The 24022-nt window shown below is 35.6% G+C and overlaps 7 protein-coding genes across 7 annotated transcripts; 3 read left to right on the forward strand and 4 right to left on the reverse strand.

The window, feature by feature from the left end:
* Positions 1–286: 286 nt before the first annotated feature.
* Positions 287–2925, reverse strand: Tsp_00957 (conserved hypothetical protein). Its single transcript, XM_003376726.1, is given in 8 exon segments — positions 287–977; positions 1000–1103; positions 1174–1695; positions 1980–2169; positions 2183–2404; positions 2471–2563; positions 2620–2802; positions 2846–2925. 8 exon segments carry the CDS (start codon positions 2923–2925, stop codon positions 287–289), a joined length of 2085 nt encoding a protein of 694 aa, XP_003376774.1.
* Positions 2926–3314: 389 nt separating this feature from the next.
* Tsp_00956 (SWI/SNF complex protein) lies at positions 3315–5562 on the forward strand. The gene is made up of 12 exons (XM_003376727.1): positions 3315–3401; positions 3429–3683; positions 3741–3926; positions 4023–4223; positions 4282–4347; positions 4437–4598; positions 4729–4826; positions 4904–4949; positions 5021–5101; positions 5151–5273; positions 5335–5436; positions 5497–5562. Exons 1-12 carry the CDS (start codon positions 3315–3317, stop codon positions 5560–5562), a joined length of 1473 nt encoding a protein of 490 aa, XP_003376775.1.
* A 1447-nt stretch (positions 5563–7009) lies between these two features.
* Tsp_00955 (26S proteasome non-ATPase regulatory subunit 3) lies at positions 7010–9735 on the reverse strand. Its single transcript, XM_003376728.1, has 11 exons — positions 9636–9735; positions 9216–9238; positions 8859–9065; positions 8653–8799; positions 8360–8496; positions 8111–8301; positions 7943–8046; positions 7769–7883; positions 7478–7701; positions 7184–7387; positions 7010–7096 (listed from the first exon to the last, which is right to left on the reverse strand). Exons 1-11 carry the CDS (start codon positions 9733–9735, stop codon positions 7010–7012), a joined length of 1539 nt encoding a protein of 512 aa, XP_003376776.1.
* A 1783-nt stretch (positions 9736–11518) lies between these two features.
* On the reverse strand, positions 11519–17179 carry Tsp_00954 (NADH-ubiquinone oxidoreductase chain 5). Its single transcript, XM_003376729.1, has 6 exons — positions 17162–17179; positions 16165–16428; positions 15835–15956; positions 15493–15738; positions 13956–14049; positions 11519–11824 (listed from the first exon to the last, which is right to left on the reverse strand). Exons 1-6 carry the CDS (start codon positions 17177–17179, stop codon positions 11519–11521), a joined length of 1050 nt encoding a protein of 349 aa, XP_003376777.1.
* A 572-nt stretch (positions 17180–17751) lies between these two features.
* On the reverse strand, positions 17752–18596 carry Tsp_00953 (conserved hypothetical protein). The gene is made up of 4 exons (XM_003376730.1): positions 18571–18596; positions 18307–18385; positions 17999–18149; positions 17752–17825 (listed from the first exon to the last, which is right to left on the reverse strand). The coding sequence occupies exons 1-4, from the start codon at positions 18594–18596 to the stop codon at positions 17752–17754; spliced, it is 330 nt and encodes a 109-aa protein (XP_003376778.1).
* A 693-nt stretch (positions 18597–19289) lies between these two features.
* Positions 19290–21299, forward strand: Tsp_00952 (conserved hypothetical protein). The gene is made up of 8 exons (XM_003376731.1): positions 19290–19385; positions 19592–19690; positions 20343–20366; positions 20528–20585; positions 20651–20682; positions 20731–20803; positions 20896–21090; positions 21139–21299. Exons 1-8 carry the CDS (start codon positions 19290–19292, stop codon positions 21297–21299), a joined length of 738 nt encoding a protein of 245 aa, XP_003376779.1.
* Positions 21300–22328: 1029 nt separating this feature from the next.
* Positions 22329–23927, forward strand: Tsp_00951 (putative lymphocyte antigen 6I). Its single transcript, XM_003376732.1, has 4 exons — positions 22329–22383; positions 22543–22623; positions 22742–22917; positions 23889–23927. The coding sequence occupies exons 1-4, from the start codon at positions 22329–22331 to the stop codon at positions 23925–23927; spliced, it is 351 nt and encodes a 116-aa protein (XP_003376780.1).
* Positions 23928–24022: the final 95 nt, after the last annotated feature.

The following is a 24022-nucleotide window of genomic DNA, read 5'->3' on the forward strand; positions in this document are numbered from 1 at the left end:
GGACTATTTTTGTCAACGCTTTTGGATTTTTTCCAAAAAAAAACAAGCGCCGTAAAGTTTTACACATTTTTATGTTTCATGGCAAGGAAAAGTGAAAAAAACATACACGCATATTGTGAGAGTGTGTGTTTGTATACTATTATCAGACTGTCATCTCGCCGGCGTTGAGGAAAAAGTGCGCGTCGGTTCGACGAACAGTTTGGGCGCGTGTTTGATCAAAAAATGCAAAGCGCACAATTCTAACTGAGGCACGAAAGACGGAGGGGCGGGGTCGATTCTGTGCTGGTCAAAAGTGGCGGCGGCGCCGTTGCCGGTCATCAACGTCAACACCAGGATGCGAGCCAAATTGTCGTCGGTCATGCGGTTCTGGGCGCTGAGCTCGGCGACGCGGTGCAGGTGGCGCGCGAACAGCGCCAGCACCGCCTGGTGGGCGGCGGGCAGCGTGTCGCGCAACACTCGGCCGACCAGCTTCAGCTTGTCGGGGTCGGCTTCGAGACGGCCGCCGACCGCGCGGACCAGCTCGCGCCGGGCGGCGTACGTCACCAGGGGGATCGGCAGCAGTCGGAAGTAGAGTTTCAACAAGCCGGTCAGAGCGTGGACGTCTTCGACTTCGGCCGGGCAGAGGCGCGCCGACCACGGGTCGGCGTCGAACTGCAAGCGCAACTTTTCGATCTGCTCGTGCGACCCGGACACCCGGTACAAGCCTTCGGTGTCGAGACCGCGGCGCTCGATCTCGTCCACGCACCATTCGACAACGTGGGGCACCGGCACCCGGTGGGCCATGCTGAACGTGGTCAAGTCGACGCCGAACGTCCGCTTGACGTATTTCAAATCGGGCCGACAATCTTGGGGAGTTTTTTCGGCACAGCGCCGGTGGGCCGCGAAGCCGCACTCTTCGCACTTCAAACCCTGGCCCACCAGACCCCAGATGTAATTGCCGCAGTAGTCGCACCAGTGGGGCGTCAGAAATGTCTGCACTTTGAACGTGTGACTTTTCACCGGACGTTGTTGGTGGTGGTCACTGTCGACCACCATGTTGTCTTCGACGACCACGACTCCAACAGGCTTACGGCAACAACAACTCGGCGACAACGCACACCCACCTGCAGTTTGTGAAAAAATGCAGTGAAAAAAACGAAACGAAACGAAACAAAACAAAACAAATAAACAAACAATACACAACCGGAGATGTGCTGCTCTTTCAATCGTTGACGCATCCGTTGGAATTGGCTGTAGGGCGAGTGTTCGTAAATGGTCTGCTCGGCCATCCGACGCACGTAGTCGGCGGCGTGTTTTTCGATGTGCATCGAGATCAGGCCGTCGGCGACGAGCTGTTCGACACTGTCGAATCGCTTTTCGCCGACGAAATGTTGACCGTCGTAGAAGAGTTTGTAATTTTTCGTCTGACCGTCGAACCGAATGCACAACGTGTACGAATATTCGGCCCGTCGGCTCTGGCGCACCAAATAGCTCCCTTCGCCGGCGCTGGCCAACAGACGGTCCGACTCGTCGCGACCGATCAGACCGTGGAATTCGGCGCCGAAAAACGCCGGCCTCTCTTCGACCGCCTTTTCGCAAATCACCATTGTCGGCTTGACCGCGCCCTCTTGGAGCAGCAGCAGTTGATTTTTCCAATAAGCCGACCCGAGTCGATTCGACTCGTCGACGACTTGATCGCCGCTCATCATCGGCCCACTTTCGACGAAAAAAAAAATTTACCAAACCAACCCATCTCAACAATATCGTAATACTGATATGCAGGTTGCAATTTTGTTATTCCTAACACTTACAGTAGATTTTGACCTCGTTTGGAAAACAATTCGAACTGTTGGACGATTGGACGAATCGGCAGAAAAGAAAAATCAAAAACAATACTATTTCTTTTTTTTATCGAAATTAGCGATAAATATTCAATTTGTCAATTCATCACTTTCATCCGAATCATAATCGGAATAAGACGGTGGCAAGGTGCGATCGACCGTCGGCCGTTCTTGCCGAGTGAGAAATTCACTTTGCACTTTGATCACTTCTGCCACCGTTCTGCACTGACTGTACTTTTCGAGCAGATCACCGTTGAGGTTGAAAAAGCCATGACCCCATTTGAATTTCGACATCACTGTTTTCGATTGCTCTTTGAAACCTGCGACACGACACTGATGTCGATCATCACTGTGAATATTACCGATTTAGCAACATACCAATAGACTTACCGACAATGAAAAGTGCAGCCGCGAACGCTTCTGCACACGACAACTGGCACGATTTGCCATAATTGATCGGATTGCTCGCTACTAGAAATGGTAAAAGTCTGGCATGTTTGCATTTCAATTTACCGAACGCTGTTCCTTCAATATTATGCCAAGAACAGTCAACTGCTGCGATGCCATATTTCAATATTATTTCTCTAAAAAAAACAACTGATCACTTTAGTGAAAAATCAAATGCAACAAAAACAACAACAACGATTTACCTATCTTGTGGTTTTAAACAACAACTGGCCGTAGGAGTGAGCGATATTCCACTCCAAAAGCTACCTAATCGGAGGCTTTTCACAAATCCCATCCTGAAACAAAATTCCTTTTAATACGAAAACTGGTTTTTTTCTACTTTTCATCTAACCTGACTAATTTACGACCAGTGCATTTTTTCACATCACACTGATTGAAATCCCACATTGCAAGTGGAATAGCTGTACGACCACTTTCTGCATCTTCGTCACTTGAACTATCTTCTGACGACTGACGTTCTTCAGCATTGTCTTTGCACTTTTCAAAACTCGTTCCTACTTGATAAAAACCGGATCTCAAATGTTAAACAATTCAAAAATAAAATAATAATAATGTACCTTCCATTTTCAGTAATTGGAAAAATTGTTCTTACAGTATCTCCAGGACACCCACAACTCTGTATGCAAGAACAAATCATATATTTATAATTTTTTGTGCTTGAATATTATTTTTGACACCCAGTGTGCCTAAAATCATAACATCAATATCTATCCAATTGCATTCTATAGCTATTCAATTGCAAAAAAATAACTGCACATTCATGACTGTTTACAAGAAAATATTTTTTCATCGTGAATAAATGCAAAAAATTCAATATTTTAATTTAATTTGGACAATTTTGACCTCATTTTTTTGCAAAAATATAAATAAAATTACAGTAATTTAAATTATTTGAACATGATTTTCCTACAAAAGTTTTTCTTTTCCTAAGTGTTTGCAGTTATTGAAAATTTGTTTTTGTCCATGCACTAGCATAATTATTGTATTAGTTTTATTTACTTTAATAAATTTATTTTACGAATCGCAATGTCACAGCTTCCGGGACAAGTGTTCATGGATGTTCCACCGACAAATTATCCGGTCAACAGTGTTACTTTTTATTGTTGGCACATTGTTAATTGTATTTATTTTCGTTTTTAGGCAGGCGGATCGCCTGCTCAGATGGGCGTGAGAATGAATCTTCCACAGGGCCCGCGTTATTTTCCTCCCGGACCTGCGCCTGTGCATTTGCAAGCGAGCGGTATGATGAACAGCCCTATACGTGGGCACCTCAGTCAAGCGGTTCAGAACAGTTCTGTGCAGCGTCGCGTGCCGTCTTCACAGGTCGTAAATCTGCAGGCCAAAGTGCTACCAAAAAAGCCGAAAAGAGTTGCAGACCGAGAAATTCCTGTCGCGGTAAATTTCGTTTCACATGCTGCTTATTTTGTTGTTTGATTGTTTTTTTTTATTCAGGCACTGGTTAAATTTGTGCCAGAAGCGAAAGCTTATGCAGATTTGTTAGCGTTTGAGCAGAAACTGGACATGGTTATAAGCCGAAAACGTGCAAATATTCAAGAAGCACTAAAACGACCGTTGAAAATAAAACGAAAATTGAGAATTTTTGTTTCGCACACGTTTATAAGTGGAAAAGCAATGGAAGTAAAATGAAAATTTTTGATTATTTAAATGAAAATATAATTAATAAAAGTGTAAAATTTGCTCGTACCTTATTATTATTGCCATTTTGTCATTTAGAATGAGGAAGAATCATCCTGCTTTTCGCAGTGGGAATTGCGCGTTGAAGGGCGCCTTTTGGAAGATTTGATGCCCACTGGCTCTTTGGCACAAACGCCAGAAGCAAATCGACATTCGAAACGAAAGTTTTCATCATTTTTTAAAACTTTAATAATTGAATTGGACAAAGAGTTGTACGGTCCTGATAGTCATCTGGTAGAGGTAAAAATGATTTTGTATTTCGATAGTAGAGTGACTTTGTAAGTGATTTTTATTCTAGTGGCATCGAACTGCTCAGACAACTGAAACGGACGGATTTCAAGTGAAACGGCCCGGTGATCAGAACGTTAAATGTACAATTCTTTTGCTTTTAGATTATCAGGTTTGATTTATTTGAAATTAATTTCATCTTATTTGTAAAAATGTCTTCTATAGCCGATGAAATATAAACTGGATCCACGATTGGGCCGACTTTTGGGTGTACATACTGAAACACGAATAGGTATTTTGGAAGCTCTATGGCAATACATTGTTCAGCATAAATTACAAGATCATCATGAACGAGATTTAATCAATTTTGATCGCTATTTGGAGCAGGTGAAAACTTTTCTTTTCAAGTTGAATTTTTTGTTTGCGAAATTTTATTATTACGTTAAGCGACGTGTAAAATGCTCGTTTGATATGTGGGAACTGTCTTGCAAAGAAATTATTCAATTATCAATTTTAGATATTTCAATGTCAAAGGTTACGATTTATGGAAATCCCTCAACGATTGAATCCTCTACTCCAACCTCCTGATCCTATAATCATACATCACATAATTACGTAAGATTACTTTGTTTAAATGTGGAATAGTTGAACATTTCTATATAGCACTGATTGATATGCTTATATTTATTTAGTGTAGATGGTAATGAATCTCAACGCTGCAAATGTTACGACGTGGATGTAGAAATTGTACAATTTTCAAAGGCTTTTTCTCATATGCTGTTTTCTATTGTTTTCCGTTTGTTTTATAGGACGATCCCTGTCGAGCAGTGATGATGCAGTTTTTACAATCGCAACAAAGTCAACAGGAAATTTGCGCTTTTGATGCTAAAGTGAATGAAAGTTTCTTAAACTTGGATTATATTACAGAGAATATTTTAGATTTTCGAGACGGTTGATCAAATTAAACAACTTAAACTTCAGCGTGACTTTTTTCTCCGTTTTGCCGAAGATCCACAGGGATTTCTGCAACACTGGCTTTTGTCCGAATGCAAAGATTTGAAAGTGGGCAAAAGTTTCAGATTTACGTGTTTCTTCTGGTCTTTTTATCAGTTTGTTTTTTGAGAACATGCACAACCATGTAAGCCAACCTGAAGCGGATCGCAGAAGTGAGTTTTACGATCAAATATGGATGAAAGAAGCAGTGAAACGTTTTCTGCATACTGTGGTACCCCTCTCTTGAAGATCTGTCGTTTTTAAATTAATTTAATTTTCCACTTTCTTTCAGGTTTTGCAAAAGAAACAGGAAATTGATTCTGGCGTAGCTTCTTCCTCTTCTAATACAATGCAATGACAAAATCCAGCAATCTTTCGCTGGTCACATAAATACGAATAATAATAATATAATGTGTATGCTCAGCTTAAAAAATTTGAATCTCACTCAGAAAGAAGTGCTTTTTTTAATATTAATTTACTATGACAAAAATAGTAACAAAATATATCCAGAACCATTCATTCTCCTATTCTTCAACAACGGTTGACTGGTTGTTTACCATTGTCAAACATCCGATGCCATCGTTGCTTCAATTGGGCGCTGTACCAGCCGGTTTTGGGCACATGTTTTTCGCATATGGCAGTTGGTTTACGAAAATCTGTCAATTCTTCATGTCGAGCGTTGTCTAAGCTCGATTCGGCGACGAATGATTTATTGTACGTTAGCAGTTGTTGTTTTATTTTTGTCATCTTTTGCCGAACATTTTCATAACAAAATCCTATAAAAACCAATTTATTAGCGATGCAAATGTATGCATCTAAAAAATACGGAAAAATACATATTGTACATTATGCATGCATTGTATATTTACATATTAATCCATATTGAATAAATACATAATAAAATTCACCTCGCGGATTTAAAACCAATGTGTACAGAAAGAATGAATGGATTGTTTAATTTTTGAACATTTTCAAGTGTTTCTCTTATTTACGATGTTACTAACAGAAAAGCTATTGATTGAAGAAGTTTCAGTATTAAAATTGTCAATGAACAAATTAGCTTCTTTACCGCATATGGTGCTAATTTGATGCATAGCACCGCATCTTGGACACGGCATCAAATCGTTGTGCAACTTCAACAATTTGTTATGGCTGAACATGCGCGTTCTTTTACGAGCTGAAATTCTTTCTCACAACAGTATTTGAAAAAAAATGTATAAAAGTGTTGTTTTTCTTACGTCTGCAAGTTTTCGACACCGGGGTACCCCAAAGTATGCTCCAGTCGGTCACGTCGACCGTGTTCCAACGTCGGATATGGGTGTTCAAAGATTGTAGTTCGAAAAATGATGGTGTTCGAAGAACAATGCCTGCAAAAGATAAATTCCACCATTGAAGTAGAAAAAGCAAAAAAAATATTTTTACCATAATCTAAACGAAAAAAATTTGCCAGTTGATGCTGAAAAAAACGCACAAATTTTCCAATTGTCATATTTTCATTTTCAATGTACACCTACATATATATTAACAATGCACATCATCATTGGCCGTACAATTTATCCCACAAGTGAAATTATTCTTATTATTTGTTCTGTTATTAATAGATCAAAAATAAAAATAGCAGAAAACCGGTAACAAAAAACCGAAGCAATTTCAACATATCAATATGAAAAGAGAAAACATCATTTCAATGAAGCCAAAGTTTAATTTCATCACCAATGGAAAAAAAGATGTAAAATACTTGCCGGGAAAATTATTCATTAATTTTATGTGAATCAAAAAAAGAAAAAAAACTATTATTATTATTATTAATATTCATCTTCGTCGTCTTCATCATCATCATCGGCTAATTCTTTCGCAAATTCCAGCTCTTGTTGTTCTCTTTCTCTCTTCTCCTGCAAAAAAAATAATACATACAGCTCTGTGCGCGGTTAAATTCAGCTAATCAGTCGGTTCAGTGTTTCTCATACATACATACATACCTCAGCTGTTTCTGCACTGTTGTACGATTTGGGCGGAAAACGCATCGCCTTCATCGCCTGGTTGTACAATTCCAAGCAGAAATTAATGCGAGTGTGAAATTGGTTTTGCGGTTCAATTGTAGCGTACAAGTCGTAGACTTCCCTGGATTGTAAAAAACCTCTCTCGTGGTTCACTTCCGCATCAATCAGCCCTTCTTCTATAGCCTGTTAAATGAATAAATAAAAATAATAATAATGAAAATACACCTCTGAAATTAAAAATGATTTAACAGATAATAATAATAATAAATATACCTTGGCCATGACATATTCCGCATCAAGTGCACTGCTCAAGCCTAGCATGTGTTCGATGTCGCAAAAATTGATACAACTGTAAGCGAGAGCAATTCGACGGACGGCTGTTTTCACAACATTCGGACGCAAGCGAATTATCAACATCAATGTCTGGTCTTTCGCAAACGTGCCTTTGTGCTTTTCCAACGTTTCGTCGAACATATCCAAGCCGCCAATTCGAACCGCTTTTATTCAAAAGAAAAAACATATTTAATAATAATTATATTTTTCAAAAATAATAAATTCGCCAACCTTGTGCCAAACCCTTGTAAGGCATGAGAGCTTTTTTGAAAATTTCTTGACGAAAAATTTGACGCTGAGGCGAATCACCAAGAAGCAGTTCGACAGTGATCAAAAACTTTTGTACCTGCGATGAACAGAACAAATTTGCATAAAATCATATTAAAACAAATCATTTAAACATACACTTCGACGAAAACCGGCCGCTGTGTGCTGTGGACATTTGCGCAATGCTAGACGAAAATGAGTTTCCGCCAAAGAATAATCTCCTTCGATCGCTTTCACTCTACCTGAAAACAAGCAAAACAACGAAATAAACCAACAACGAAGAAGCACACAAACACTTGGAATTACCCAAGTAATAAAAATATCTGGCCATTTCACTGGTACGAGCATCTTCAGGAAACGCTGTTTTGCTGTGAAGCTTTTCGGCCATGTCGTACATGTTTTGCAAAATATAAGCGCGAAGTAAGCAGTTGGTCAGAACTGCTTGAGATTCGACTTCGTGGTGCAAAGTTGCCGACTGGAGCCGTTTCATCAAAGGTCTACAATGAGTGAAAGAATGCTAATCTTATTTGATGGAATATTCTTGTTTTTTTTTACCCAATCAAATTAGGCAAGTTCCCTTTGCGTTCATTAATTAAACAATAATAATAATAAGCTTTGGCAGCAAATGGATCCAACGAACGACGACTATGCTGTTGAACAAGCCGAACAAGATTCATACTGCACGTGAAAGCCTTAAATACGCTACTTTATACATTCCGTGACAAATTGCATCTTTTTCTGTACAATTTCAGAAATTTCACCACAAAGTTACATACCATATCAACTTATACTTCAACATAACAAGAGAAAAATAAATAAAACATGCTAAAAAGCAGTTTTTAAAATACCTCTTCGTGTTTATTTTCTTTCATCAAAAATACAAGAACCAACAAGTAGATGTATGCTTCGACCTGTGGCAAACTGCCAATTGATGACGGCATCATTCCAAATGTCTTTTTCACTTTTAACGGTGACGCAATACCTCCAACTTCTGTCTAAAAAAATACGAGCCTATATATTATTATCAATGCTTTTTTCTCTCTTCACATCATACAGCCTGCGGTTCGGATTCCACTTGAAGCAATCGTAACAAATCAATTCGAGTTTTTGCAGAACTCGGTGCAGTGAACACTTGATTAACAAGTCTTATCAGCACAGAAGCGCTCAATAATTTTTTCGTAGATCCCAACGCCCGCAACACGCGACCAACACTACGCGGCTCCTTCGACTGTTCACAGCGTTCTATGAAACGGCAATGCTCCTTCAAATCTAAATCAGTAAATAATAATAATAAGAAGAAAAAGAAGAATTATTATCGAATTATATACAAAAAACATACAAATTATGAATAAGAAACTAATTTAAATAGTTATAAATTAACTGCATGAGCTGTAAAAGTAAACAATAATACCTGACATTTACAGTAAAGTAACACTGTAAATACTTTTGAAGAAATTAGTTTATTTCAGCATATATATTTTTTTCTTTATTTATATTTATTTAAACATTCATAAATCAATAAATCAATCATTTATGAAAATTTTAACTAGTCAAATCTCAAAACACATTAAAAACACCATGCAAAAACAACTCTGTCGAACATATAACAACTTTCAAAAATAGATGTACACGTCATACAAATAAAGTTATAATAAGAAATACATAAAACATACTTATACTTGAAAAGAATTACATATGCCATGTCATTACAACCAATAAAGAATATAAAATTAAGCGTAACATTATTCAAAAATGTAGTTTCATTTTATTATAATAAACATTTTTCTAGCCAAATATAAAATTAAAAATAAAAACAGATACGATCAGGTACCTTCCAAAGTTATTAAATCAGGGTCACTGGGTGGAACGGCTTCTTTTTGATCTTCTGAGTTGTCTTCAATTTCCATTGCCTCTTCTGTTTCAGCATGCATTATTCCAGACGAATGAAAATGTTAATTTGCAGAATCTGAAATTTTTGCAACATAATTCATAAGAGTACTTTTGAGAAAAGACTTTCGCATTATAAATCAAATTATGTATGAAAAAAGTCAAAAGCAAAAATAAAACGTAACACAATGAAGTGAAGTCGTAGCAATTTCTTTCACTACACCAGTATGCCATTTACCAATTAAAAATACTCACTGTTGGTTAAATTATAAAAATTTCCTTTAATTCATAACTACTTTTCACTATTCGATATTTAAAAAGTAATCAACTTGCCTGAAATATTTAACTGCCAAATTGCTGCTACATACGGTAAAATTAAGAAAAAAGCAAGTAACATTCATTTGTTCATCTCAAATGATTTTGAAATATGCTCCATAAATTCATTTTTACAATTATTTGAAACATATATAATGCATTTTTAAAGAAAACACTGAAATTTTCACTAATTTTATATTCATATAAATATTTCGTAATTTGTGTTCTGCATGAAAATCAGTTTTAATAAAACTGTTAGAACTCAATTCTTAATTTCTCAATTAAGCAAAAAATTGTTTTGTTTTAAGCAATTTTATTTTTTGAATTGATATGGTTTTATTTTTTTTATTACTTGATTTATCAACTTCGTCTTGCAAAACAGATATAATTAATCTTTGTTCTGCTTTGCCTTATAACAAATTTCATATAATCAGAATGATTTTGCACTTTTAACAGTTTATTTAATTTATTGTATCAACCATTTACGAATGCGCTAACCTGAATGTACTTATACTTTTCAGTGTAAAAAACAAAGTATGATCTGCATGTAATTAGTAATTCAACAGTTTATTCTTTTTTTACTCTACACAAATAGAATGTGGCTGCTTACCATAATGAAGTAAATTCTTAATAGTATATCAAAAATCAAGTAATGAAATAATGAACTTCAAAACAGCTTGTGATATTACTTAATTTGTCATATATGACATCTGCTTAATTTTGAGTTAATAATTTTTAAGTACAAAATAATCTTCACATATTTATAACCCTTCAATAATTCAATCCATAAATATTTCAAATTAATGTATTATTTACTATTATTTAATTTAAAAATCATGTATAAAACCGGATATAATGTAATGCAAAAAAAACTTTATTTTTTTCAAATTAAATTTTCATATGAGCATGAAAAGATCTTTTCAATCAATTTAGTACCCCTCAATAACAAATTTTCATCGGGTTTTCTTACTGGTCTTTGAAAGCGTTATCTTATTATCGTTTGTGTTGTTGTCCTATTGGTTTTTGTTGTCCAATTGTTGATTCATTCAAAGTTTCTATTGTGATTTGTCGCAGCATGCTTCGCTTCATTGGTTAAAATATTTCCATTTCCAACTTTTGTAATTTCAGTGGTAGAATTTTTAATTTTTTCAAATTTCATTACATTAATTTTCATCACAATTTATGAAGTTTTACCATTCATAGAAATATTATTTTTGTAATATATTGTTGTGAACTTTATACTTTTTAACGATCAGTGCTTTCAAAAACAATTTTTTCACTGTTCTATATTTTACTGTATTACAATGAAGTTACATGAAATATGACAGTAATACCTCTTCAAAAGCAACACAAAAAATAGTAAGTAAAACAATGATTTTTATTTTTTTTATTCAACAGCAATAACAATTAAAAAGACATATCAGTGAACAATATCAGTAAAGTGATAAAGAGGATAAATGAAAAAAAGAAACAACACAAATGTAACACAAAATTATCACTTAGAAGGCCGCATTAAATTGGTTTGGGCGTTTTTACGACACATTTTGCCCGGTTTAGGTACATTGCGGACTTTACACGTTTAAAAATGGGGAACTGGCCTGAGGTAGCTGAATCAGCGGATGCGGCTGAAGCTTCTTGATCATAGATGGTGGAGATGGGCGTTGTTTCTTCAGCGCTTCGTTTTTTCAAAATCGCTTTCTTTTCCATTTTGTATGCTAGATGCTCATCCACTGGGCAGTTTTCCATGTGATCTTTCTGACTGATAACGGCCGTCACTTCCAAATTTGTCCACATTGCACCTTTGCAGCCTTGTTTGTCCTATAAACTAATCGTTAATAACAAGGAACAGATGCTGCACATTCAGCACATGCCTTCGAACATCCCCAATATTTCTTCTGTTTACCGGTATGTTTCAATTTGTACGCCCTGCCTTCATAAACAAGGGACAAACCACCGTAGCGATTTTTCACGAGACGCAATTCAGAAACATCCGCCATTCAAGGGACTATCAACAAAACAGATAATGGAAATCTTCGTCTACCACATTTTCAATTTGAACGCCACTTTTGTTTAAGTGCTAATAAACGATTATGCAAAAAATATGTTCCCAGATCCATCGATGGTGAAGTTTCCCAGCTATGAGCTGCGCAGTTTGTCAGGCTCTTCAAGAGACAAAATATAGTGGGTCGAACACGTCAGGTAAAAATAGTCAGTTGTCGTCTCGTGTGTAAAAAGTGATTTTGGGTCAAGGGCTCAGAATCTTCTGGTTCCGTACTCATAAATGATCCACGCATGCACTTGATGGCGTCAAAAAGCATAGAAAGTGACATTTTTTGGAATCTACATTTTTCGATGAAAACAATTTAATTTATGATATTTTATTCAGGTCTGAAGTATGTTGGATGACAAGTAGAATAGAAATCTCATCCTACGAAATTGCGAAAGTGCCTGTGGATTTTGACTCAACAGCGCATCTTTAACCTTCATCATATGGCTGCCCTATGGAGCTGACTGCTCACTGACTTATGTTCATGTAAGGATCCATGTATTCACTTGATGACGTCAAAAAGCATTCAGGATAGCTTTCTTCAGAATCTTCATTTGTCGATAAAAACATAATACAATATAGGTTACTGGACTTCGAAGTACGTTGGATTACGGATATAATGAAATCCTCGTCCTCTGAAATTGAGCACGTGTCCGTGGATTTTGACTCTGAGCGCATCTTTAACCGTCATCGCATGGCTGCCTTATGGGGCTGACTGCCCACTGGCCTTTGTTCATGTAGAGAAACGGTGAGTTAGAGGCAGATTATTTAGGTTTTCTAACATAGATTCTTTTCACCAAGTCGTCAGCGAGATTCTCTGAACACAAGACGAACTGCTATTGCTCATTAGATGACACTTCAAGAATTTCTAAAATTCGACAATGACTATGCAAGATTGCCATGACTTTAAATCAGAATGCTGTCAACAGAATGAATCCATCAAGGGACAAAAGCCCTCCAGCCGGCCCAATTGAGACTAAGGTGACTAAGGTGTGTCTACTAAGGTTTAGGGTGATCTCAAAGAAAAACGGAATAAAACGCTAAGGAGACATATAGATAAGGTTTCCGATAGAAGCAATTTATTTCGAAAATTTTTAACAAGAATGACAAAACAAGCACTCAACAGCGACACCCACACTTTTCTATGCCCACATCCAAAGAAGAAACTATAAAACCGTACTGTTACCGTAATGTGCAGTTAGGTTTAAATTAACAAAATCTTTAACGCAAATAGTATGAATGACAGTTTTTGCTTATGTAACGTATCAGTTTTCAGAAACATCATAAGGCAATTTTTACTACAAATATGCATTAATAAATGTAAATAATAATAGTTCGACAGAATTATAAATTACGGTATTAATACCTACATGTCAGATATACGGTTGTTGTTGTAGTTAATAGCTATGTGACGTGTCAGTAAGGACTAATAAAACTAGTTATTTTGTACGCGTGTTATTACACATTGTTGACTTTAATTGCTACGATGGTGGAGCGTGACAAATTGGTGCAACAGATAGGATTCACGGTGTTGAAATTAGCGTCGAACAGAGGTAAAACTGCAGCAACACCGGCGAGACGACCGTCGATTGCGCTCGATACTTTTGACGGATAACAGTCCTAGGAGGATTGGATTGTTCGTTTTGGAGTGTGCACAGAGTTGAATGAATGGTCTGATGAGGAAAAGTTGAATTGGATTACAAATGGAGGAAGCGGTAAGGGTCTGACGAGTCTGACGAATGAAAAGGAAGCGTTTTAATTAAGAACGAAGAATCGACTCATGGAATTGTATCAACATCTTCATCATGAAAGATTATGTTACATCCAGTTCAATATGAGAAAAAAAGCTGACAAAGACTGGTCCAGTTTTAGCGAGGATTTGTTAAAATTAGCTACAAAAACTTTTCCTGAGTTTTCCTGACGTTGCAGAAGTTTTTGTCGTCGGTTCAAGATAAAAACGTTCGGATGATTGCTCGCCTTGGGCAACCCGAAATATCTGGAAGAATTGGTAAGCGAAATTATTTTCCACGAGTGTTTTGTGCATGCACCGGAAGGTCATCTTGAACACTGCTTTACTGGCCCGAATACTACCGCGCAAGGAACGTATAATCGGGAACAGAATGACATCGTTATTGATGAAATAAATCAGACGTTGGAGAACGTTGGAGTTTACACTGAGGAACGCTTGGTCACGTCAAGTGGGCCTGGAGAAACGGAACGATCAACCGAGACGTCCACATTCGTAGATGATGGCAGCGCAATGTTGGAATTGCGGGAAAAGAGGCTATATAGCTCGGAATTGCCGCCAGCCTTCGAGCGCACGAGTGCCGAAATCGTATGAGTCGCTTCGTATGAGAACTATTCATATGGGTCGAATGAGTGGTTCAGTGGAACAGTTCTACTCGAAAGCCTAGCAGCTGTGACTTCCGTAGCAGATACTTATTTACTGCCATACCGGGCACTGTATTAAATGCGCGACTCGGGTTTATGGTTTATATTGGAGCGGAAACCGCTGATGGAAGCCAGCACCTAGCAGAAAGCTAGTAAAGGACAGTGCCATCTACTGGAGTTCAAAGGAAAAATGGCTATGGCCAACGGCACTCTGATCAGAGTGAAAGGTATTGCGGAAGTCGAAATACAAGTTTGCTCATGTTCATTCTTGATGAAGGTGGTAGTAGTGGAAAATCTTGCCTTCCCAGCCCTGCTTGGCGTTGATTTACTTCTGAATAGCCGATGTAGCATTCACCTGAATAAGTTGCGACTGACAATGCAGGGCAATCTAGGCAGGTTTCACCCAATAATATATACGGAAGGAAGGAACGAGCTTAAAGCTAAAGTGGGAAACGCTGCGGCCAACCCCACTGAAACATCTGTTCAAGAGCCAAGTGATGTCAATAAGAAGCATTTATTGGCCTTAACCGAAAGTAGTGAGCAGCAGCTAACCAGTTATTAGAAAAGGCTACTGTATGCAGTGCGCTATGAATATAGTGATGGTTTTGCTTCTGGTGCGTCTGACTTACGACTTATGTAAAGTATCTCATCGATACGGCGGGGGAAAGCGAAACTAATCCGTCACGCTCCAAGATTGTCACCACTGGAATACGAAGAATTAGTGGCAGCGATAAATAACATGGAGCAAGATGGCATAATGCAACTTTCACAGAGCGCTTGGGCAGCAAGAGTTCTACCACTGAGGAAGAAGCCAAAGTAAGGAAGGATGAGACATTTTCAAAAATATGTTGTGTAGTTTTTCTACCCATATAAAACATGCTGACTGTATATATACATGGAACCAAAAACTCATTTTGGACGTCGTCATGGCATGTATATGCGATACATGGCAGCTGTTGTTTTGAACATCGGAAAGGGTCAACAGTTCACCTTGTGTGGAATTTCTGAGCTACCTGTCGAGGATTTACTGTAAAAGTTTGCTGCGCACCTTCTGTCCAGACAAGTAGCCTTGCTTTTCAAATAAGTTTGGACTGCCTTACGCTTCACTATGTACTTTGACACTGTCTTTCGGCAAACGAAATCAGGACGAAACGTTAGACAGATTGTGGTTCTACCAGATCCTGATGTATCTGAGCCAGATACAGTTTCTGACGATGAATTAGATCGTTTATCCCAACGATCCCACGATTCAAGTGAGGATAAAGATGATGCTTTCTTCAATGCTATTTCAAGCCTGAAACATCAGCATTGTTTGGTAAATAATCATTGTTATTATCTTGCATTGCAGTTAGGCCATGAAACTGTTCAGAATCTGATGCACAAATATCACCAGTTCTTAGGCCAGTCGACTACTTTACCAGGTATTTTACCCAAAGCTTCTTTCTCACATTTCATGTGATACCAGTCGTAAAGCAAATCAGCGCTTATTTTCCAACTTGGAAGAGACTGAAGCTGAAATTGAGGTTTTGACTGGTTTGTTGATCAAGATGGGCATTATTTCGATGTCACGGTATCATATGTATTGGGCGAACCAAACGCGTGGACGCTGTGGCAAATTGCACGAGTCACAATGGATTCGAAACACTACTGCGATTTCTTCACTTTAACGATAATGACAAGGTTATCATGGACCATGCTGATTACGATCGATTCTACAAACTTCGGCCGCTTCTAGAAAACATCCGTATGATTTGTTTACAAGAAACTGCAAAGTGTTCATGAACATCCAAAAAAACGCTGTCGTGTTTGTCAAAAAACATATCAAATTCTTTGCATGGAATGTGATATACGTCTGTGTATTACTAACACACGAAATGTTTTTAGTAATCATCAGCAGTGGTGATCTACTAACGCTCTTTTGTCGATGTTGTAAATTAATATCAAATAGAAGTAAATAAATAAATGAATATGCGTGAAAAGTTGTCTAAAAAATGCTTTGTATCTTGAAAATATCCATTTTGTTAATCTTCAAAAATAAAGGTAATTAGCTATCAAACATTACAAAAAACTAGCACGACTCATTTTGAAAATTGAAATAATGTTTTGAGATTCAAAAAGAAATAACATTTGATATGAAAAAACGAATTTTTACCATTAATTCCTGGTGGTACTTTAAAGCAACATTTCCAAAAATAGTATAATAATTTGTCTTGAGACTTCTAATTAGAAATATGTTCTATCTAGGTGTATTTTAATGAAAAAAGACAGAAATAATAATAATTGCACTGTCAGAAATAATTTGGGCATGAAATGGTTGAGTGCATAACAACTAGAAGATCCCTTGTGTGAAACTTTATTAAAAGTAGACAGCGGAGTAATAGAATCACCACAGTAGTTAATACACGGTGACAGCTCAAATAGCTTTAGATTTGAATTGGACAATGCTTACTGTGATATATAATTTGTATACGCATATAATTAATAGATCAGGAATTATAGCGGTTTTGTTGTTTTGGTCCATTTTGCTCCCCACCTAATCTTCCGTGATCTGGACTTTTTACCAATATTTGGAAATTAAGTAGCACTGGAAATTAAGTCACAGCCACCAAAAAAATACCTGAGATCATCGGTCATTACAATTAAACCAAATACGGAGTAGACATTGTCGACTAGATGATTCGGGAGTATACCAGATAATATGCAACAGGATAACTCACCGATGTCCTGCTGTTCATGGTGATCCTGGACACTGCAACATTGAATGCCTACGTTGTATAGACTTTCATGCATCATAACTAGATGGAAATGAGGAAAGACACCAGGCGAATGTTTCTGCAGCAATTGGCGTCAGCATTCGTGCGACCGCATGTCCAGCACAAAATCAGTACCAAGACAGATCTACCATGCAATGTTCTGAGGGGTGCACAAAAACTCGGAATCACCCGTGAACAGCCCAGATAAGAATAACAGTTCTCATTTTTAGTGAGAAGAAAGCGTGGTATATGTGGCATCTGTTCAAGAGGAAATAACAAGAAAACAGATTTCCAATGCTCCATCTGCCAAAAGTTGGTACGCAGACAGCATGCAATTAGGGATACATTGCATACATGTAAAGTTTGTAGAAATTATGCCTGAACTAATTTGATTTTCTGACAATTATAATCATTTATGTTCAGAAAATTTATAAAAATTATTTGTTTTTCAAAAAAAGCCACGCTATTACAAAAAATGTACGGCATACATTTGGTACCCCACTTGACCGTTTGACGTTCAAAGTTCACTTGATCTGCAAAGGGTTAATGGCGTTTTATACCGTCAATGGTATGCGACGGTATGGATCGCACGTAATGTTATAACTGGCATTCCCGAGCAACAAGAAAACTAAAGTATTACGTGAACTATATGATACCATAATATCAAGACATTTGGAGGAGGTGAAGAGAATATAAAAAGTCATGGAAAGATTCTTCTGGTCAGGTTATGCACGAGATGTAAAATATAAGACTAAATCCTGTTTGGACTGCAGTAGAAGAACCCCCCCCCCTTTTTTTTACGCACAGTCAGAGGGCACATCTTAGAACAGAGGCGTGCAAGAGGCGGTTTCAAAAAATCAAGATGGACAGTTTTAATCCATTGCCACGAAGCGAGCATGGAAACAAGTATATTTTCTTGATCATCGATTGCTTTACTAAGTAAGCTGAACCTCTTCCAATACCATACAAGAAGTTATGAATATAGTGGACAAGTTAGTGGATGAATTTATCTACAGATACGGAATGCTAGAAGGTATTCATACAGATCAAGAATCACAATTTGAATCTGCCTGTTTTACTAAGTGCGTAAGACCTTAGGAATCAAAAACCGAGAATGACTGCTTTCCATCCTCAGTCAGATGGACTGACTGAGCAGCTAAACCGTTGTTTACTGGAAAGGAATTTATACTAATGAATAAATAAATAAATTAATGTGAATAAATACTGCGAGAGAATTCTAAGAATTGAGATAGGTATCTCCCAAAGATCACGTTTGCATACTATGCAGGCGTTCAGATCCCAACTAAAGAAGCCTTCCTTTTCCTTTAGTTTGGTGTACCTTTCCAGTTACTCGTTGACACTGGCAAACTTACCTGAGTCGGGACCTCTCGGATTCCATTTATTTCCATGACTAAGAATGGCAATTCTTTGCACAAAACTGTGGCTTATGCAATCGAAGAAAACGATTGAAGGGAGCGCACGAAAGGCAGAAATAATATTTCAATCGGCGAGTCTTTGGGGAAACATTTCAAGAAAGCGATTTGATACTGCTCTTCATTTGGGCGATCAAATAAGAAGAGAACAGAAAATTCCACCGTACAGTCCACGGCTGTTTTCCGGAGTCAACAACAGTACATTTCAACCAGCTAAAGCCATGCAGACGATACATCAGAATTGAAATGAAAAACACAATGCATGTAAGTGATAGAAAAAATTGGAGATTAAAGAAAGCAGATACCTTATAGGCAGTCCCGACATTTAAGCCGATCGTCTGGATAGATAACAACGATGATGACGACCATTAACCGGGCAGACTACTGCTCAACATCCTGTTCGAGCGGCGAACGCGGCGATTCTTTGTAAAGTACAGTGACTACGTGATGCACTGATGAGAAGAAACAAGATTGCAAATTTGCAGTAGGACGTGCTTTAAAAACGCAAGAAAGGATGATGTAACTGAATTACGAATTATAATATAGATACCTACAAATCAGATATACGGTAGTTATTGTGATTAATTCGCGCAATTAAACTTATAAAACTAATTATTTTGCACGCGTGCTATTACATATTGTTGACTGTAATCGCTATGATGAGGGAGTGTGTCAATAACAATGAGCTAAGTAGTTCATTCTCAAACTTAGCTAAATGCAGACTTAAAATTAATATTCTGAAAAAGAATACATTAGTGAGTTAGTTAAAATTCAATTTGATATATTTATTATTGTTTATCAGAAATATAACTTTTCTAAAAGATAAATTACCAAAATAAATCTTTTACCAAAAATAAAAAATACTTCAATACAAATGAGCTTTTATCTTTAAAAAAGTCAAAAGTAATGAGCCTAACCAAATATTATGACTATAACTTAAAAATTATTGACACAGTGCTAGCAAGACATTAATACAGTTGTGAAAATTGTTGATATCTCCAGCAAAATTGCAACATTAAAATCTAGTCGACATGGTCTTCTTGATTTTCTACAATGCACCGTATTTTATTGTCATCATTATAATAAAATAATGGCACTATGAAATTATCATTGCAGTATATGTTGTGCAGATGTTGTTTTTTATCGTAAAACAGTCTTTCGGGACTATGAAATATAAAGTGTACAAAGAAAAAATAACTCTGATATCCGATTTATTTCACTTCAATTCTATGTGAATTTGATGTTATGAGCCTCAACTGAACTTCGCTTATTGAGAAACATTTGAAGCCCAATCTGCTGAATTACTTTGAAATTGGTATATTCAAAAGTATAATCATATGAAATTCATCTAGAAAGCTGCTTAAAATAGGTAGATACAATAAGCAAATTATGATAATCGATACAGCTGGTTAAAATTTAGAGGCAAATAAAAACAGTTTTTCTTATTTGTTTCACTTATATAAAATTCACGAACAGAAAAATATTTTGCTAATTGTTTTATTGAACTTAATTATGCCTGATTTTATGTTTTCGTTGTTTGTCATACTGTATTCTTTGATTTGAATTCTTGTTTTTCTATTGCATAAGCTAGTCTATTTGTTTTTCCTGTATTTTATCTTTTGCGGTATTTATATTTCATTAATAAATATGTGTTCATACAAATATGTTGCTACTTAATTTTTATTTTTTTGAATTAATATTATTTTTTAAAGCTTGTTTTTTTAATCGATGGGCAGGTTATTATTAATATTTTTTATTGATAATTTTATTTCTTCAAAGCTTATTCTTATTTATAGAAATTGTCAGTATTAAGTATATTTTTATCATATGTGTGAAAAATATTATTGATATATTTTCTATATAATATTGTTTGTAATTTATTTTATTTAAATTTTAGAATCTGCTGGAAAAGTATATTATGTCTTCACCTCCGAAAAATATGTCCAAAATTAAAAGTATGGAATAAGCGTTTTATTCATTTCGTATTTAATTTAATTATGTGTGTTTTTTAATTTTTTAGATATGAAAAGTACACGGAAGAAAAATAATAAGGTTTGTAAAGATTTGTTTTTAGTCTTGTTTGATATAAACATTTTTCAGAAAAAAAAGGCAGAGAAGAAACCACCCGAAAAAGATGAAAAGCAGTTTCCGGTATTTACCTCAGCTTGTGACGGTAATGTCAATGTAACAGATAACTTTCACATTGGATATTTTATTTGTGCATGTTTTCTGTTTACAATACATATATGCTTTTATCTTTTCTAGAGAAATACAATTTGGATACTGGACCTATAGATTTGAACTACTTAAATATGTCAAAATTGCTTCATGCTCATGCCGTATACAACACTACTCCGTCATCTGTGCTCAGCTCTTCGGAGAGGCTGAAAAAAGTAGAAGAACATTTTCAACTTTACGAATCTTTCATCGTTGATAACTTTAAAGAGTTACCTTTACCAAGTATGCTCAATAGTTTTACAAAATCCATAGTGATACATTTGCATTTAGATGGTCTTAAATGTGAAAGAGGTGAGAAACTCTTCCAATATTTAGAAGAAGCACTGAAAATACAAGCGGAAGCATCCAGTGAAAATGTTGAATTTATTAAAAATTTTAATCAGAAAAGCCGCAGAATTGAACTGCCAGATTTACCCTTTGATAATTATTGAAGCTCATTTTTCACTTGTTATTCAGATAAAATATGCATTTTTCAGAATATCAGAATGAATTTTCAAAATAAATTGTATTTTTTTTCAGTATCATGTTTTATCTTGCTTTCTCCACATGCGAGACGCTTAAAACTATCCAATTTTAGTAAATTTAAACCATATGAAATATTACTTTCCGATGTAATTATTTCAGGTTGTAATAACAAATTGACTTTTTGCAAATAAGTATATATTTTAATTATGTAAATGAATTGTGATTTAAGAATTCAAAAAACAGTTTATGTTCACATGAACTTTTATTGCTTTAAATAAAATTTCATTTTAGTATAAATCTGTTTTTTTTATAAATTTCGTTGTGTGATAAGCATAAATTGTAAAAATATGAAATTTGTATTTATTCCTTTATGATGAATATCCACAAGTCGCGATCTAATTAAGAGAGCAAAAGCTACTTGCAAATAGCAGCAGTTCAGAGATATCGAGAAATCAATCAAAAAGTTTACAGTCATAGCCGCAAACAATTCATGTTTTTAATAACAAGCAAAACTATGCTTGCTAATTAAAAGTATAATTGATTTTTTTTGCAATGCTACATTAGCAATGTTTTTTGTAATGTAGGGCATATTTTTATATGAGACAATGCACTATCTATCAACGATCTTGTGACATCGAATTACAACTTCATTGTTGCGCAAACAGCAACTAGTATTCGTCAATTTTCGTAATTGGAAAGAAAGCAGAACGCATCTTATAATGCAATAACAGCAGATGTTTACTTTTGCATCTCTGAATAACCGCCCAAACCTGGATAACAATGAGCAAATGAATCATTAGCAAATAATTCCAATTTCTGAGGAAGTTGAAAAGTTGTAATGCATACAAAGAAGTTCACTGAAGCATTTTTGCAATATTTATCAAATTCTTACTCACCATTTGATCACTTGATTGCTTGAAAAAAAAACTTATTTTTTAACTCTGCAAGAAGCTTGCAAAGCACATCTTTTGTCATTTGATAAAATTTAATAAGCAATGCTCAAGATTTTCTGCTTCAGCCTTCTGTACATACTTGTTTCGTTACCTGCAGGTAAAATGAGAAAAATACAAATTGTCATTAATTTTTTTCAATGTTGTGCATACTGCACAATTTCTGAAAATTAATTTTCTAAATGTATCTTACTTTAAAACAATATTTTATTCTTTATTTTTGTCATGTTCTGTTAAAATTTCTTTTTCTACAATTTAGCTCAGTCGATCGCTTGTTATCAGTGCAACAATGATCCAGATCCGTATTGTCATCAGAGAACATGCTACCACGGCTTATACGGTTGTTTCAAAACTGTAACTTACACGGGCGGCTTGGATCCTTGTAATAAATTACTTTTAATTAAACTTTCTTGGCTCGTAATGTGTATTTAATCGTATTTTCATTTTTGCCTTTGAAGCCGGTGCACAGAGTGAGTACAGCCAAAACAAAGTGATTAATTTGAAAGGTTGCCAATTTTTACCTTTCACCGGACTGGAAGGATGCCATGAATCAACTTTATTTGGTGATATTCGTCAAGTTACTTGCTTTTGTCATCACGATTTTTGCAACGCTGCCAACAGTCACAGGGCAGCAGTATATTCAATCTTGACCATTTTACTTCTTTCAATTTCTTTCTCCATCTACTGCACAGTTTTATAAATTAATTTCTCACCCAAGCGCATGAAAATGCTAGTGAATAATTTCAGTGTGTTTTATTATTTATTTTATACATTCATTTACATGTTGCAGCTGTTTTATTGCAAATAATTTCTTTTCTGATTACAATACAGTTCTGTCCTATTCGGCATGTCAAATAATAACGCAAATAAATTTTATGTCAAAATAAGCAGTTGAGACAATATTTCATTGATAACATTTTTAAATAATAAAATTAATTAATAACATTTTCGATGTACGCGTCTCCTTGTCAAAAAACTTGGTTAAAATTAATAATCTTTCAAAAGGTGTACTGTACTAAATATAATTCATCATTATCAATAGAAAAAAGAAGAAAACATTTATATCAAATTGCTTTGTATAAAAATTCAGTTATATATAACACAAATTTTTTTGATATTGTGATAATGCAAACTGCTTTTTTAAAACATTCACACAATTAAGGATAAAGGAGATTATTGCATTTAAAGAAAGAATCATTCAGCAATATGGTCATCTTCCTAATGAACTGTAAAAAGAAAATATTTCATTTTGAATTTCAAATATTGATTTAAAATCATATAATGAGTAATCATAATGATGTTTCAAATAATAATATCGCAAACAATCTATGAAAGTAATTAATTGTAGAAAAAAAAGCATCAATTCAATTTTCAGATTGATAAATGACAATACTATAGACCATTGTGCAAAAGCAAACATGTGAACAAATGGTACAATAATATAAATGTATAAGTATTTTGAAAATATAACTGTGAGACTGTAATTTATTATTCTTACAATATGAAACTTTCAATAACTTCTGTTTACGTCACTTAGGTGCAATCTTTAATTAATTTTTGTGATATACTGTTTTTAATTAATTAATTAATTATAAAAATTTTGAGATACCCTATTTTACTTTGAAAATTAATCGCGCAAAATGAAACTATAAAACATCATTTTTATCAAATGTTTTACAGTATGGTCAGTAAACTTTATTGTCACTTTAGCAGTGTAAAATTTCACATCAAACAGTTTC

This window comes from Trichinella spiralis (genome assembly GCF_000181795.1).
Source record: "Trichinella spiralis strain ISS 195 chromosome Unknown Scfld4, whole genome shotgun sequence".
Classification (NCBI taxonomy): domain Eukaryota; kingdom Metazoa; phylum Nematoda; class Enoplea; order Trichinellida; family Trichinellidae; genus Trichinella; species Trichinella spiralis.